This window comes from Lethenteron reissneri, chromosome 45 (assembly GCF_015708825.2).
Source record: "Lethenteron reissneri isolate LAM-NWPU_2019-01 chromosome 45, ASM1570882v1, whole genome shotgun sequence".
Lineage (NCBI taxonomy): Eukaryota > Metazoa > Chordata > Hyperoartia > Petromyzontiformes > Petromyzontidae > Lethenteron > Lethenteron reissneri.
The window spans coordinates 7982801-8000322 of NC_083823.1; the positions used below are offsets into that span (position 1 = coordinate 7982801).

The 17522-nt window shown below is 43.3% G+C and overlaps 1 protein-coding gene across 1 annotated transcript in view; it reads left to right on the forward strand.

Moving 5' to 3' along the window:
* LOC133353885 (angiomotin-like protein 1) overlaps positions 1–17522 on the forward strand; it is a 33673-nt gene that overhangs the window by 5757 nt on the left and 10394 nt on the right. The window contains 9 exon segments of the mRNA XM_061570374.1: positions 190–488; positions 490–561; positions 1102–1301; positions 2678–2819; positions 3463–3833; positions 4504–4755; positions 4921–5014; positions 6769–6913; positions 7470–7562. Of these exon segments, the coding sequence (XP_061426358.1) occupies positions 225–488; positions 490–561; positions 1102–1301; positions 2678–2819; positions 3463–3833; positions 4504–4755; positions 4921–5014; positions 6769–6913; positions 7470–7562 (1633 nt within the window). The 5' untranslated portion in view covers positions 190–224.

Genomic DNA, 17522 nt, shown 5'->3' on the forward strand with positions numbered 1-17522 from the left:
TTGTGGCAACTGACACGAAATCAAGGCTGTTCTCTGGCATCGCAGGAGCGAAAGCTGCAGCACACAGGCCAGGAGTTGCTTGGCTCATGACTGGCGCAGTATTTATTTTGCTCTCTATACCGCACGAGATTGAGCATTTCAGAGTAAAATTTACACTCCCCCCCCCCCCCCCCCCCCCCATTGTTGCAGGTGGTCGAGAGCTAAGTGGCCCGCTGTCTTACTTCATGGGCGACCCCTATGCAAGAGAGCGGGCGCTAGAAATGAGAGCTGCAGAAGACAACTCTGGAAAGGTGCTGCAGAGGCTCATTCAAGAGCAGCTGCGCTACGGCGGCGTCACCGACAACCGTGGCCTCTTAGCCATCCAGCAGCAGGCGACCACCGCGGGGTCACCCACGCCGGCCAACGCCACCACGGGTGCTGGCGCCTCCCACGGAGCTTTGTCCCTGGCCCCCGCGTCTCTGGGAGCGGTCTCTTTGGGCGGCGCACCAGGCAGCGACAGCAGGAAGCTCCATCTCTTCCACGGAGAGCTTGGTGCAGGATTTGCGTCAATCTGCCCGGCAGGTCAGCAGCACTGGATGCCGCACTGTGACATGACACCCCAATGATAGTTCAATAAACTGTGCTCGTCGAACCGAGTGTTCATTTCAAGATGTCGCAGGAATTTGGGCCGCATAGTCAGAGCGAGCAATTCCTGATCAGGTGAGCGTTTAGGTGGTTTTCATCTCATGTTTAAAGCTCTGAACTAGTGGTGGAAATTATTTTTTTCCAATTGCGGGGGTGAGTCTCTCTGGAGTACAACCACTGTTGACGTTCCCACAAAGTAGTACTGCTCATTTCATTAACCCCAGTGGGAGGATGGGCTCAATGGTAGGGTTATTTTAGTCTTAAGACATGGTGAGCCTGTAGGTGTTAGGGAGATGCTAAGGATAAAATATACACTTGTAAACTGTATACTGTAACAGGCGTGTGTTCTCCTTGCATTTAATAAAGATGGTGAATACTGTTAAAATGCAATCACGTGACAAAGTGTAACTGCCGTTGAATCAATATGGATATCATGGTCTGGAAGTAATGTACCATTGCCGTGCTATTACCACACAGGAGCCACAGGGTCAAGAACACCAAAGCAGTGAGACTCCAGAGAAGCAAGCCCAACGTCTTGCCTTACTGCAGCAGCAAGCACTCCAGCAGCAGTATCAGCAGCAGCAGTATCAGCAGCATCACACTGCCACTGAAGAACTTCCATCTTACGAGGAGGCCAAGGTCCATTCTCAGTACTACTCCAGCCTGCAGAGTCAAGGGTATGTGACAAGCCCGTTACATATATAGGCAATAGAGCAACATTAATAAAAAAAATGTGAATGATTAAAAATATTGAAGTGTGTTTTTTTTGGACAATATCCATGTATACCAAAAGTATTGTACTTATTTTGAGAAGACGGTCATAAAATATTTGTAAAGCTGTGGTATACCTTATTCTGATGTTCATTGAATACTATTCCCACACATCCTGCTGCTGTGGTGATGAGATGTTATCTCTCTCGCCTTCTACACAGGAGGTCGTGGGTTCGATCCTGACCCATTATGTCTGTGTATTTCGATTCACATGTTCTCTCTCCCCGTGGTCGCGTGGATTTATCTCCAGGTTTCTCAGTTTTTTTGCCCTACGCATTTAGAAACACGTGTGTTTAGATTATTCGGCTGCCACTATAAATTCCCACTTATGATACGCCACTGCGATGAGCTTTTATGCATTAACAGGTCACCTCTGAAAAAGCGCAAATAGCTTATTGGAATTTACCTGGTAGTTAAAATATTTGAGTTTGTAACAAAAAAACAAAGACGAAGATCCCCCGTATAGCCTGACCAGACTGTTGGGGCAAGTTCTGTTAGTGAACAGTACCGATGAAAGCCAGAACGGCACACGAAGGGGTGGGTGGCCAACACCACACCCGGCTGCCTTTGTCTCCCCAGTGGAGATGTTTACACACCGCACCAGGTACTCATTTAAAGCTGAATCGACCTAGGGGAGGCCCTGGACCGCTGGTGTTGGCCGTGAGCGGGAATCGAACCGGGTCACCAGATTCATAGAGCAGAGTGCTAATCGCCACACTACCGCTCCCCCATAAGTCATTGACAAGTGGTGTGTTCCGTTTGTGTTGCTGCATTGGCTCTCGGAAACAGTTAATTGCTTGCTGAAGCCAAAGCAGAGGAAGTGCAACTGAATTGCCATATTCAGCTTTACCGAGTGTCAGGTGTTTTTGCGTTTTGCTCTTGAGGACGTTGTGCCTTTTAAATGTGGTGATGACATGGCCCAGTGGTGGCACGTTCACTATTTGTTGCGCAGTTCAAATTCGGCTAACTGCCCTGGTTGATACTGCGAGGATATTAGCCGCAAAATACTAAGCTCCCTCTGCTTCACAGTGGATGTTACAGATCCCGTGACGTCATTCAAAAAGAGTAGGATATCGTGTTATTGGGGTCATGGTCCAAATGAGAAAAACTACTCAATTGGAATTGCACAGAGCAATTATCACCCCATACTTCTTAGCAGTTAGTCTTAAGACTCGGCGAGGCTTTCCTGGCTAAACAAGTGGAATAATAAACAATCCGTGATTCACTCTGTGCCTTCTATCCAGACCTGGTTCTGACGAGTATTGAATCTTGTGTGCTGCAGTCAAGGGCAGACGGTTCACCAGGCCAGGATGAGCAACACGGGCCCTGCTGCATTCTACGTGACGGCCACGGTGGGTGCGCAGAAGGGCCGCACGGAGGGCAGGCCAGCCGTTCAGAGGACCAGCCCACTTCCCATCATGCAGGTACACAGGGCAAGACGTTTTGGCCAAAGCCGTTTTCCCACCATACCTCGCCAATGTTTTCTACCCTCCGACAGATCCCACGGCTGCTTCTCCAGGCACTGCAGCGGCCTGCATTCTTTAGGATGAGGTGGAGGAATGTTGTCATGTGTTATAAAGACATTCATGGATGATTGTATTCGTTTATTTTGTTGGTATATTGCAAAGTGCAGATGCCATGAAGTTCAATCCAAAAAAAATCTCATTTCTGATGGATTTTGCTTCATCGTGTTTCCTGAAGTCAAGTCACAGTCAGTGATTTTTTGCTCAAATGAGCATTGAGGCATCGTTTATATTCAGTTTTTTCATTTTGATTTGTGGAGGTTACCACATTCTTCCAGTGGGGTCTGGTTTTTCCATAGGATAAACAAATTTTAATGTCCCCACAAACTATGGTGCTCATATTATTGGCCCTAGAGGGATGATGAGTTGAGTCAACCACCCCAACCAGAATTTGACATCTTTGATCGTGAACAGCTCACGACTGCCGAGCCGCTTTGCCGGATAGTCGCGTGTAATGTACACGTCGCATTTTGATCATCTTTTCTGCTTGTCATAGCAACAACAACAAAAAATCCTTTTTATGGTGAACGTTTTGTCGGTGCAGGATGACGGCCTTAAAGAGCTGAAGCAGGGCCACGTGCGCTCTCTGAGCGAGCGACTCATGCAGCTCACATTGGAGAAGAACGGAGCCAAGGCTCAGCTGCCGCTGGGCAGCTCCCCTCCCAGCAGTGTGCCACAGCAGTCGAGCGCAGACTTCTGTCGTTTTCAAAATCAGTCGCCGCCCCAGAGACCTTACGACCCACGGGGCCCACCTCCAGAGTACCCTTTTAAACACAAGGCGGCGTTCGCTCCGCAAGGAAGTCCACTTCAACTCAACCAATTTACAGCTCTCCAGCACCAGCATCATCATGTGCCAGGTGCAGCGGAACAGCATCTTCTAAGATATCAGCCACCACCTGAATACAACATGGCCAGGTATGATGGAGCCATATGTAATTAAACGCCTGTGACTAAGGGTGCACCAAATATTCACCTTTGGCCAAATATCAATTGGGATCAAATGTGAAGTGAAATATTAGGTTTAAGCAGGGAAAGAAAAAAAGATAAAGGGATCATTTAACAAATGGAGTTATAGACGAGGAAAAACGAGGACAGAGAATACTTTTAGTTTTTTTTGGTAAAGTCACGGTAAAAAATTCAATGAAAAAACAACTAAATTAAATCACGACGTTTTGGAGGCAACACAAGCCTCCGTCTTCAGGTGGAACCGTCACAGCAAAATTGTGTTGCCTCCGAAACGTCGTGATTTAATTTAGCTGTTTTTTCATTTCATTTTTTACCTACGTGACTTTACCGAAAAAACCAAAGAGTATGAATCCTTGCAGTCACGAAAACTTCAAATCTAGAGGACAGAGAAGACTGATACAAAAGAAGATAGACATAAGCAATAGACAGGAATTGAGAGAGAGGGAGGCTGAGACTATTTTATGTAATGTAAAAATGTATAAAATACTATTTGGCTTTAAATCAGGGTTCTTCGAATTCTGAGATGTAAAGTATTAGGTATAAGGCAGAACAGTAAAAAAATGTTATTGGGTGCACTCTCTGCTTAACTTGAAGGACAATACTTGTTTGCCATTGGCAGGCAAACTCAACAAGGGATGCAGCACATGCAGATGCAGTACCACAGCCCATCTGCATCACAAGGCAGTGCCGGGAGCTTGTCCATGCAGATGCCTGGTGCCGGGGCCTTGCCAGGGCCCGTGCAGAACCTTGGCTCCATGACCCTGACGACGGCAGTGGCACAGCATACTCCGATGTACGCCGGACTCGGGGGACAGCTCAGCATGGCTCACACAGCAGGTCCTGGAGAGGAGCTTCACTTCATGCTGCTGAGGTCAGCATGGTTACATCTGAAGCGCACGTAGGGGGGGATGTTTACACCGACGCAGCCTCGGAAATCTCTTCCTGCGACGGAGTGATCTGCATCTTGTGAGAATAATGATGGCCTTCGTCCAGTGTCCACTGCTGCAACAAATGTGTGACGATGTTTTGTCTTCAGATCCCAGCAGACGGTGGAGTTGCTTACAGAGGAGAACCAGCTGCTGCGTAGTGAGCTGGAGAGCTATTGTGAGAAAGACGTCAAGCTGCAAAAGGTAATGTCGTCGTTTATCAAGGACCCTGAAACAATGCTGGAATCTGTAGCTTTACAACTGCTTGCATCACAGGTGATGCACATCGCTAGCCATGTTGCCGTATACTGCATTACTGCATTTGCATGGCGTGACTTTTAAAACAATATTTTTAGTGAACACTATTTGTAATTGTTATCTTCTTACCTTTAACTCTACAGGAAACCTGTGAAAATATGGGTCTAAATTAACAGTTAAACTGATTGGCATGCATCTCCCTCGTCAGACAACAAGGTTGCGGGTCAAGCTTTACATTTATATGTGGATTGTATTCACGAATCGAGTTGTAACAGGGAACCTTTCCATGAGTTCTTATGTACCAATGTTTAGGTCCTACTTTAAAACCATCACATTAACTTTCAATAGTTCGGTTGGATTGTTTGGGAACAATATTCAATGCATGCGTTGCGAGTATGATCATTAATTTTAACCGGAGTATAATTGCATGCTACATATTTTCAAGCTGTCCGCTTAAGGATTTATGTCCTAATCTTTTCAAAACTTGAATCGCGGTTTCTTTCCAACCTATTCCTGATGGAGACTGCGGTGGTGATAATCGGCCTTCATGTGCAATTGGAAGGATTATTTATGACGTACAGTTTCGTGGGCTAGAACATGTGTTCATGGTTTACGTATTTAAACTGACTTCAGCATCTTCATATGGCACGTGGCGTTGTAGGGTACTGCACATATACATTAAAACTGAATCGCCATTGCTGTAGTTTATCCCTGCATATTCTTTCTGCAGATGAACAACCGAGGTAAATGCGTGGGTGTCATTTGTTGTCTGCCATGATGGTAGTGATTGTTGTGGTAAAGTCTTGTGTTGATGCTTCGATGGGAGGGCCAGAACTCCTGCGCACATGGCACAATGTCCTCTCCGTGGTGACGCATTCGACTAATACATGAGCTCAGAGCTCAGCTATGCAACCACTTTTTTTAGGATTTCTTCCCCACCCCCAGGCAGTGTATAGCAATGGTGCCATTTTCAGAAGACGATTGAGCCCATCTGTATAAATATAAATTAGATATGTTCAAAAGCTATTTTGCTGCATTCTGCATGCACCCAGAATGATTGCATCATATATGCATGCCCTGTTGCTTTTTGACTGCACACACTTAGGTATATATCCCAAGGTTTGCAAAACACACCTGACTTTTTACTGGAGATGTTGCCAAAAAGGAAACTTGTACTGCTTTCCTTACAACCAATGCTCAAGGGGTTTTTGATACGTTTCTATGGAAATCATCTTGACGAGAATTTGTGAATATAATGCAAATTGTAGGACACCAATGGGCATTTTTTTTTATTCACAAACTATATGCAAGTTACGCACTGTATATAATGTGCCCGGAGCATTGCACAATCTTGTCCGATTATGTAATGGCTTTTTCATCTCCCAGGGTCCTAACCAAACCAGTTTTACATGTAGAGGGAACGTTGTTTTCTTGACATTTGAAAGCTAATGTTTTCCTTTTAAGCATATCTCTCGAGAGCTTCTGCCTCTCACCGCATGCAATATAATTGCTTGTACAAAACTACCCATTTCGACTTGTTAAACCATAACATAAAATTTTTTTATGTTGAAGACTGATTTTTGATGTTTTGGCTGAATACTGCTTTTGATGTAATTTTTCACAGTGCAGAAATGTCACATTTGCACAAGAAAGAGCGGCGTTGTCTTATTTGCCTCTGGGATATCTGCGCACCCACGCAGATGGAGCGCGAGGTCCTGCGGATCTCCGAAGCCTACGAGAACCTGGAAAAGTCCACGTCCAAGAGAGAGACCCTGGAGAAAGCGATGAGGACCAAGATGGAATCGGAGATCAGAAGGCTGCACGACTTCAACAGAGACCTGAGGGGTGAGTGGTGCAGGGGGATGGGGGTGTCTGCTGACAATGGCTCGGGACAGGGCTGTATTATTCAATTGGCACAGTAGGCCTGTGAAAACAAATTCTGACCATGTTTTTCTTTTGTTTGTGTGATAAAAAAAATGTAACAAGATATCTTCGTGAATAAAAATATTGCATATCAAGGATAGGTAAACTATATACAAAGAGGCAGAATTTTCACATTCAATTTTCTTATCTGCGGCACGAAGCTAATTAGGGCACAGACTAAATAATGTATCACGAACGACATCTGTCCAGCCGCTAGACGCAGTACGCGTGAAACAAGCGAGTGACAGCGGCGGTAGTAATAACATGGGGCAGCAGCACCAACTGTGGAAAGTTATCACTGAAGGCCTACGAAACAGAAGTGCCTAGGGCCTACAAGAATCTTAATCTGGCCCTTGCTCTGGGCTCCCAACACGATTGCCCGACGTGAGGCGAGGTGAGGCCCAGTACAGTTCCCGAGTTACGCGATTACTTCAATCCACCGCGCCTGTGTCACCCCCCCACGTTGTTATTGTTGCAGATCGTCTTGAGACGTCGAATAAGCAGCTTGCAAGCAGGGAATACGAGAATTCTGAGGACAACAAGCTAACCATTGCCAAGCTCATCGCTCAGAGTACGTGCCTCTTGATCAGTCGGAGAGTGACGTATTTGGTTGCTGGATTGGTTGCTGGAATTAACATTTGAGTCTGTGTTACTTCTGAATGCTTTGCTTTTACAATATCTGAGCCGACATTGTATTGATTGTACAAAAGCAACGCTAAAAAATACTCATTCACATATAGGCATACCTCCTTATAGCGTTCAGGATGCATTCTTGATAAACAGAGCTCCATACGAAGCAGCGCTATAGGAGGTTATTATACATAGAGCTCCAATGGACGTGCGTTACCAATAGCCATTTTTTTCACCTGTGAGCGATATGAGGGCCTCATTTAGGTATCGGTAATAGCCATAATAATGATACTGTACACATGATAAATGTATTAATGCATTTTATACATAAAAATAGTCACTTTTAATCATAATGACATAAAATAAATTACAAGTTATGTACTCACCAGTGCATTCGGTCAGAGGTTACCTAAGATTAACTACCGTCTGCCGTCTGGAATGCTCTTCAGATGTTAGGAAGGCACTGGAGCTATGCACTTTTAAATCTAGATTGAAAACTAACTTTTTTAGAACTTATTTTTGTGGTTAATTTGTCGTCCTTCCCCCACACCTCCGATTACCACAGTTGGCTACATACGGTGTGAAAGAAGTTCAACATACATACATGTTCTGCAGGAAGCTACACTGACCAATGGGATTACTCAATCCATGAATCGCCAATGAATTATTGCAGTGATTAACCCTCGATCAATCGATACCCAAATGTGGCTGTCGGATTGACTATGAGCACAATCGATTCAACAGATACCTCGATTCCCATTCCACAAGACCATATATATGGGCAAAGACATGCCCCCATGGGCAAGGCCATGCCTACTTCCATCTATGGGTTGATCCACACAGGAATTTTCCTCCTGGACAGAGCGGTATAACGAAACTGCGTTATAAGAGGCAGCGCTAAAAGAAGTATATATTCTTGTGTATATATGCTGATGCTTTATTATCTCAAGAAATGTTCACACATATGATGTATGGATACATTATGCTGAAAATCGGCCAGGTGGCTCAACAGTAGAATAAAAATCCTGGTTGGGGGTTGGCTCAGCTCTATCATACCTCCATGTTTATAAAATGTATACCACTTTGTGTGGGGAAGTCAACAGTGTTCTCTGGATAGACTTTCCCCTTCCATAGGAATGTAGAATTTCCAAAACTGGCTTATGGCTGTAAACAGGAGATAATCATTGCTTCAATGCTCTTTTGACCATGAAATCACTGACATTCTTGAACAATTTGGTAATCACAATTTGAGCTCAATGCTTTTAAAGTTTGTTGTTGTTTCGGTAAAGTCACGTCGTGAGAATTATTTTATTTTATTATGTTTTATTTTTATTATTTTATTACTTCCCTTCTACGTGACTTTACCGAAAGAACCAAGAAGATTTGTTGTTGTTGTTTTCTTTCTCATTTGTATAATTATCTCTAAATCAGCGTATCTTTTTTTTTACTTAACTTTCGTGACTGCAGGAATTCATATTCTTTGGTTCTTTCGGTAAAGTCACATAGATAGAAAAATAATAATAAAATGAATTAAAAAAATTCGATCACAACACAAGCGGTCGTCTTCAGGAAAAGGGGGTTCACCTCTAAAGGCAAACTGTTTATAAAGGTTTAAAATGGGCGTAGCCCAAGTGTCATCAGCATGGGCGGGGCAGCTAATGTTAATGTAAGTGATGGTAGTAGTCGGCAACGACGGCGCTGGTGGTGGGTTTCCACCAATTAAAGGGCTGCCAGGTAATCATTGCACCTCGCTTTACACACTCACACTGGTGACGGTGGAGGTTGCTGATCGAGGTGATGGTAGTAGTGGGTAATGATGGTACTGCTAGTGGTGATGGTAGTAGTGGGCTGCGATGGTCCTGGTGGTGGGCTTCCACCAATTAAAGGGCTGCCAGGTCTAAAATGGAAACATTACAGAGAGTTATGACTTGAACTGGTTGATAACATTCTTTCAGTGATTGCTGAGTTTGTACCTATCTTCTCGCTTAAAATTGTGGGTATATATGGATGACGTCATGAACGAATCTTTATATATGCTTGGTTCTTTAGGTAAAGTCACTTAGATAGAAAACAAAAACTAAAAAATAATAATCAAAAAAATTACATAGTAATATATATTAATAATAATTTTACTATAATAAAAGCAAACCCTTATAAAAATAAATGTAGTAAAATTCAATTAAAATTACAATTTAAAATCAAAATTAATTGAAAATAATAAAAGCAAAAAACCCATGACGTTTCGATCGCAACACAAGCGTTCCTCATCAGGCAGAGATAAAAGAGGGGGCAAGCCTCTAAATGTAACTGCTTATAAGGGTTGCAAAGTGAGTGGGCGGGGGACGAGAGATGCGCAAGCAACACGCTAATGCAGGAGCAAAACAATGGGGAGTTGGGAGGAGGTGAGCTTGTGCAGCGCAAACAGCATGGGCGGGGCAGCCAGTCAGCCAGCGCTCATGTAGGGGCAGACAATGGGGGGGAGGAAGGGGGCAGAGACAGGGGGAGAGAGAGAGGGGGGGCAGAGATAGGGGGGAGAGGGGGGTAGAAATCGGGGGGGGGCATTGCACCTCGCTACACACATCCACAATGCTGACGGTAGAGGTTGACAAGAAAACACAAACCAAGTCATGACCCAAAGTGGTTGATGACATCTTTCCAATGATTGCTGTTGTCTCGGTTGAAATTGTGTCTGTCTATATATGGATGGCTTCGTGAACAAATCATTGTTGATAGCCAGTCAGCTTGCAAAGTACCATCGTCTTAGAGAAATACATTTCACATGAGCCAGCCGCATTAAAGTAATGATCAGCCACGGCAGAAGTATTTGTCCTGCCGTGTTTCAGATCGGCCTTATGTTCACGAACACGGTCCGAGACATGTCGTTTAGTTTCCCCAATGTAACTGCTTCCACAGATACAGCTTAGTTTGTAGACGCTGGTATATTGCATGTCAGGAATCTTGTCCTTCACAGATGGGATCAGGTCACGAATTTTATGTCCTGTAAAATTGGACCTGGATTTTGTGTTTGTTCAAGTTTTTGGAAATATTTTTGCTTGTCCCTGCTATGTAAGGCAAGGTGATGGTTTTGATTGGAACTTCAGATGGCTCCTTCCTCACGGTTGGGGTGATGGCTTTGTGGATTGTGTAGTCAGAATATCCATTCGCCTTGAGAGCTTGGTGTATGCGTTTGAGTTCACTAGTCAGGTGTTCATGGTCGGAGATACATTGAGCTCTATGGTGTAGCATTTTGATGAGGGAATTCTTCTGGGATGGATGGTGGTGGGAATCAGGTTTTAGGTAGGCGTCAGTATGGGTTACTTTCCTGGAGACAAAGTGGCTCATTGAGCAATCTGGTCTATTTTTTATTAAGACATCCAAGAAGGGTAGCATTCCATCTTTTTCTACCTCCATGCTGAATTTGATTGCTAGGTGTATGGAATTGATGTGGTTGAGGAATTGTTTCAGAGCCGGTCGGCCATGTGGCCAGATGACAAACGTGTCATCCACGTACCTCTTCCACAAGGACGGGCGTAGAGTGGATGCTTGGATGGCGTCCGTCTCAAATTTTTCCATGAAAATGTTGGCCACAACCGGAAATAAGGGAGAACCCATTGGGGTGCCTTCAGTTTGTTTGCAGAATGTTCCATCCCAAGTGAAGTATGTATTGGTGAGGCAGTGTCTCACCAGGGCTGGTACATCCGCATTCAGTCCTTGTTGGACCAAATCTTCAATTATTGCAATGGTATCGGGCATAGGAACTTTGGTGAACAGAGAAACTACATCGAAACTGACGAGCAAATCACCTGGGGACAGTGAGATGTATTTAATTTACGATACCAGGTGAGCTGAGTTAATGGATGCAAGGTCTCCGACAAATATCGGGCCAGTTTGTAGGTGGGTGAGCCAGTGGTGGAGATGATGGGACGAAGGGGTGTACCTCCTTTATGGATTTTTGGTAAGCCATATAGTCTGGGTGGTCTCGCAGCAGAAGGTTTTAAGGAAAACCGTTTGGTCTGTTCAATTAATGAAGCTGAATCAGTGATGATACTGTTCGTTTTTGTAACGAGGCAGTTGGTGGGATCTCTTTTAATTTTTGTGTAGCTACCATTATTAAGTAGGGCCTGATTTTTGTTATTGTACACTTTTTTGTCCATGATGACCGTGGCATTGCCCTTGTCGGCTGAGAGGATGACGATATCTTCCCTCTTTTTTATTAAAATTACTCAAAGCGCTCCTCCTTACTAAAGTTGCTGACTGGTATCTTAGCGCTTTTGAGGGTTGCAGCGATTTCAGATCTTGTCACGTCTGCAGCGATGTGTCCCAAACCCTGAAGAGCTCCATCGATCTGAGCAATAATGTCATCCACTGGTATGTGTTTGGGGGTGACTGCAAAGTTCAATCCTTTAACCAAAACCAAATTTTGACCATCGGAAATTGGGCTATTACCAGATTGATAACAACCTTGTCAAGGTCTAACTTTTTAATGTGTGGATCTGGTTTCTTCTTGGAAAGGAGGTTGAATTTGTAAATTAGATTTTTTTACATTTAGCTGACATTGTAGCTGCTGATGAAGCGGTCATGTTATCTACATGTTCACAATCAGATGTAGACATTTTTTCTGTCAATGTTAAGTGTGATTTCAAGAGTGTCTTGTCTACATAATCCAGTTCAGTGCGGAACAGTCTAATTCTCTCAGATCAGGGCCAAGCTCGCTCTAAACAAAATTCGTTTGGCATTGGAGGATGTGACAGCAGCAGAGGTACAGTGTGAATGAGGTCGCTGTTACCTTCGAGTCGCGGCATCTCTTCAGAAATGTGAGTGACTCGATCAGATGAGCTTTCTTGTCTCGGAGTTTGTTTAAAGATCTTATGGTTATGTGGAAACCCTCCCCGTAGAGGCGGTTAAATTTAGACTTAAAACTTTCGCGACTGCAGGAATTCATATTCTTGGTTCTTTTGGTAAAGTCACGGAGATATAAAAAAAAAATCTAAATAATAAAATAAATGTCAAATGAAAAAAATAAAATCATAAGTTGAAAATAATAGCAAAAAAACACAATTAAACTGGTAAAATAAAATTAAAATAATTTGGCGCTGACAAGCTCACCTCCTCCCAACTCCCCCATTGTTTAGCGCCTGCATTAGCGTGTTGCTTGCGCAGCTCGTTTTGCTTGCGCAGCTCTCGTTCCCCGCCCACTCACTTTGGAACCCTTATAAGCAGTTACATTTGGAGGCTTGCCCCCTCTTTTATCTCCGCCTGATGAGGACCGCTTGTGTTGCGATCGAAACGTCATGGGTTTTTTGCTTTATTATTTTCAATTTTTGATATTTTATTTACTATTTAAAGAAAAATTATTGTGGTTTTTTGCTTTTTTTACGTGACTTTACCGAAAGAACGAAGATTATAATTCCTGCAGTCACGAACGTTTTAAGTCAAAATTGAACGAATCTTTGTTGATAGCCAGTGGGTTTGCAAAGTACCTTCGTCTTTTTTAATTGTATAATGTTTTGTTTTATTCACTTTATTATTATTTTTCTATCTACGTGACTTTACCGAAAGAATGAAAGAATATACAATTTCTTCTATGTTATCATAATTTTGCATACAGTTTCCATATGTTGCAAATAGTATGTACTCACATGCTTGATTTGGTTCGTGTGTCCTGAGTGTAGGAGTTTATTTCATCCAAGGAACCGATGCCTTTTTTACATGTCTAATATATACATGAAACAACCGGTTTTATGGGATACAACGCAAACCATAAGAGGCAATTGATAAATGCTCGTTCTTTATATTCAGTGGGGGAAGGAGTCGAGTAGATAATTTGGCAGGGGAAGCTCTGGCAGTCTGTGCAGCAGAAGTGGAGTGGCTTCGCATGTCCTACCAAGCACAGTGGCTGCCGTTATGAAGCCAAATTTATTTACTGTTCAATGAGCGTTGATGCGGTGCTCATCTACTCATCTGCTATTTAGAGCCCAGAGCTAATGGTGGACAATTGCACATTTTATGGCATGATGTTGACTTCCTCACAGACCGATGCACACTCCAACCAAGATTTGAACTCACATCCTGCCGATTGCGAGTCACTCGCTCTGCCACTGGACCACCTGATTGGCCATTATGTAGGACGAGTTGGAGATGCTTAAGTGAGCCTTGCCATGGATGTGGAATGGGGAACACATGCAGGGCTGTCACTTGGCAAACTTGCACACGGTGCAGGTAGTGCTTGTCTTTAATGTGTTTGTTGCTGAGGGCTGGTCCAGTTTATGTTGGTTCCTGAAGCAGCCAAAAATAAAAAAAAATGTCACCTGGAGCTGGCTTAGGTTTTTGGTAAAATTAGTGAGAGCATTGGCGGACTTTATTCAAAGGCATTTAAACTTTCGTGATTCAGCGTGTACTTGGCCTGATGTGACTGACTCAGTTTCCTGCAGTGTCAGGAAGATGGGTGGGTGTGTCATGAGAACTGTCAAGCGGCTGAATACTGTCTCTGCACAGACTCTTGAGTGCGATGTTGGATGATGTGGACTTTCATTCACCAGTATTAAAAACAAGCAATGCACAGCTTAAATTACACTGGTCAACAAAAATAAAACTTTTTTTTTCTGGCCTGGACTTTTGCAGCTGTTTTAGATTAATTTCAGGGTACTGATTCTAAATCTGATCTCAGATTTGCTCTATCACATCTCATTTTTATGGTATCGGCATACCCCATTTTCATTGATTTTACCCGAAATTAACTCTGTCACTTATGATTGCAAGTTGTTGCGAGTCAGTGACTGCTTTAGTGTTAAAATATGGTGCTGTATTTTTAGGATAGTGTGTTTATAATATCATTTTATGTAGATATCCACATTTATTTAATATTTTTCTTCTGCAGTTTTTATTGAAAATGCAATATTTGATATCTCAAAAACCTGATGTGATAGACAAAAACTGATGCCAGATTTGGAATCAGCACCCCAAAATTACCTTAAAACCGTTGGAATACCTTATGCCAGAAAAAGTGTGTTGACCAGTGTTATTAATCAGCACGGTAGTGAATCGTGAGTTATTTACACTGGTACTGGATGCAGGGAATGGTGCCCTGTGCTGTTCCTGATATAATCATGGCTGTAACATCAGAAAACTGCAGAATCTTTAATAGGTCACACTGTTGATGACACTCAAGGAGTCTTCTGTATGTATGTTGAACTTATTTTGCACCAAACGTAGCCAACTGTGCTAATCGGGAGTGAAAACTAGACCAGAGTTTTCCTGCTTAGACAATTGTGGCAGGAAAAAATTGGTCCAAATTGACCATAGGCCAATAAACTAAAAAAATTACGCAGTGAAAACAGACTTACGTCAGTGTAATTTTGATTTGGTTAAACATCGAGTTCAACGATGACTGTTATGGGTATGGGTAAAGTTCTCTTTTGGGCCAATTGGTGAGCACCTATTCCAAAGCTTATGTATATTTACACATCTCCTTTAGGTTTGTGAAGGCCGATGGTTGAATGTTTGTGTCTTCAAGGAAGGAATTTAAAAAATATATATTGTACAGCAACACCCAACTCGATTAATATTTGTACACATCTGCATTCATGGATGGGTGAATTCATCTCTCGCTCTTATGGGATCGGGTTCCTATTTGTTTCATGTGTGGCTTCTTCAGATATTGGTTTGGATTAGGATCAAGTTTAACATTTATTTTGTTTAACCAGGTAAGACTTCAAGAGACCATGAGAGTCTCACCTGCAAGAGTGACATGGGGTCACCAACATTAACAAAGGCAATAAAATAAAACAAAGTATAACAATAAAGCAGCTAGAAATTGGAAGAAAAACTAAATAAATTTGTGCAAAAACAACCAATCTATAGCACAAAGCATTGATCAATATACATTTTTTATAATTTCCTGTAGACAAAGATGGTTTGGACAACTGTAAAAAAACCCATCCATAGAAAAATCTAGTTACAGAAATCAACGTGGATTTGTGGTGGCTAGTGCATAAACAGACATGGATATATATGAGGTACGCAGCCAGCCTTGTATCAGTGGCAGCTTGTGCGCTGTGTTGTCAGCTTCTTTATTGGCTGGGCACGACACTTTGCTGCGACGAAAAAGACTCCGCACATTCCCGCGTGGACGTATGTGCCTCCAGAGTGAGTCCGGTGTGTGCGCCTGGCATCTGCCAGTGCCCAATTTAGGCCCGGGTATGTAGAAGAGGCAGGATTCCAGCCATACCACGGTCGACACAGGGCAGAGAGCTGGCTGCTGTGACACCACAGTGCGGGCCACGCATTGCCCGCATCGCTCTCCCTGCACCCCGTGGGCCACGCTCTAGCCTGGCCTGCATCTCAAAAAGGATGAATTTCGGCAGGATTTCAAAGGCAGCGACGTTGAAAGTTACACTTGCCAACTTTTATGGCAAGCACGGTATGGTGAATGTGTAACCGTTTTGACGCACAAGTTTGTTGAAAAGGAAAGTTTGGATGTTGTGTTTGCACGATGTCGCAAGATTTTGTTAACGAGTAATGAACACCTGTTATTGTGGAGGCTGCGTTTGGGTAGTGTCTGGCCTTCATTCCGCTGCACTTCGTTCAGTAGCTGCGATGGGTATGGGGGATCTCTTCTTGATCGGGTGACAGCAAGAGCTGTGTCGGTGTTAGGGCTCTTCTCACCACCACCACCACCACCACACGTTGGCTGTGTCGATCACGTGCAGCCAACTGGCACTCGTGCCTCGGCATGTGCACTGTTAATGTTCTTGTTCTGGGGCTAGAAAAGTCTAATGTCATGAAGACGTCGATTTTTTTAATGTTTACTGGAAGCCTGTTTTAGCTGTATTTTGCTTGTCAACAGCTTTCCCAGTTTTAATGTGCCTTAAACACATCATCCTAAAGCCCTGAGTGGTTCATGTCATAATGCACCATGTCCACTCATTACCCTGCACAACACCGCTGTCTGATGAGTGGAAACAAATGTTACAGAGCTTGTGTTGCATATGTTTTTGAGGGTGCAAACGGTCTTAAAATAGGTCGCAGTATTTACAAATGAATGCGTCACAGACACCGCTTAGAGATTAGTATGTACATTATGAAGATAGAAAACGCACATAATAATATTGGAATGGTGTAATATTTCCCATATTTAGCACAAATATTTTTACATTAGAGGTTTTAAATGTTGTTCTTGTTATTTAGAGCCATGAGCCCACTGGGGTATGATGCATTTTGCTATAAATTTAGCAGCCTTTTTGAAGAAACACCTGCTTGGCAGCTTCCTTGGCATTTGGAATGCGAGCAAATGCTTTCCACTGGGTCAGTCACTGCTTACGAGCGTCTCATGACCATGAGTAATGGAAATCGGCAGAAGGACAAAAATGTCCTTTATACCATCTCCGCTATGCATTATAATTATAATGGCCTAGATTTAGTAACGTTATTTAAAATAGGTTTCCGTTGACGATCAACATTTTTCCTTAGCACAGCCACTCCACACAGCACAACGGAGTGCCGTGCCAGTCCAGGGCTGCTGTGATTTGTATCAATTTCCGTATATGCGAGATCGCTAATGGAATGGTATGTTCCCCATGTAATAAGGACGATTTACCCCGTGATGCTAGGCATATTTGTCTGAAAAAAAATGCCACGTATATTTGTTTCGCATATTATTATTTCAAATATGCGATAGTTGAAGTGGATGCTGGTGACCTGCTGGTGGTTGGGCATGGATCTCGATTGGTAGCCGAAGTTCAAGCAACAGGTGCCGATATCTCAAGAGGGAAGACACACGTAGCCCTTAGTGGCTTCACCCATCTATAGTTGCACTTTAACAGGTGGTGTGCAATTACAGTGGACCTCTTAGGCGTTAATCGAATAGACGTTTAAAAAAAAAATTGGGTTAATTAAGTTGGTG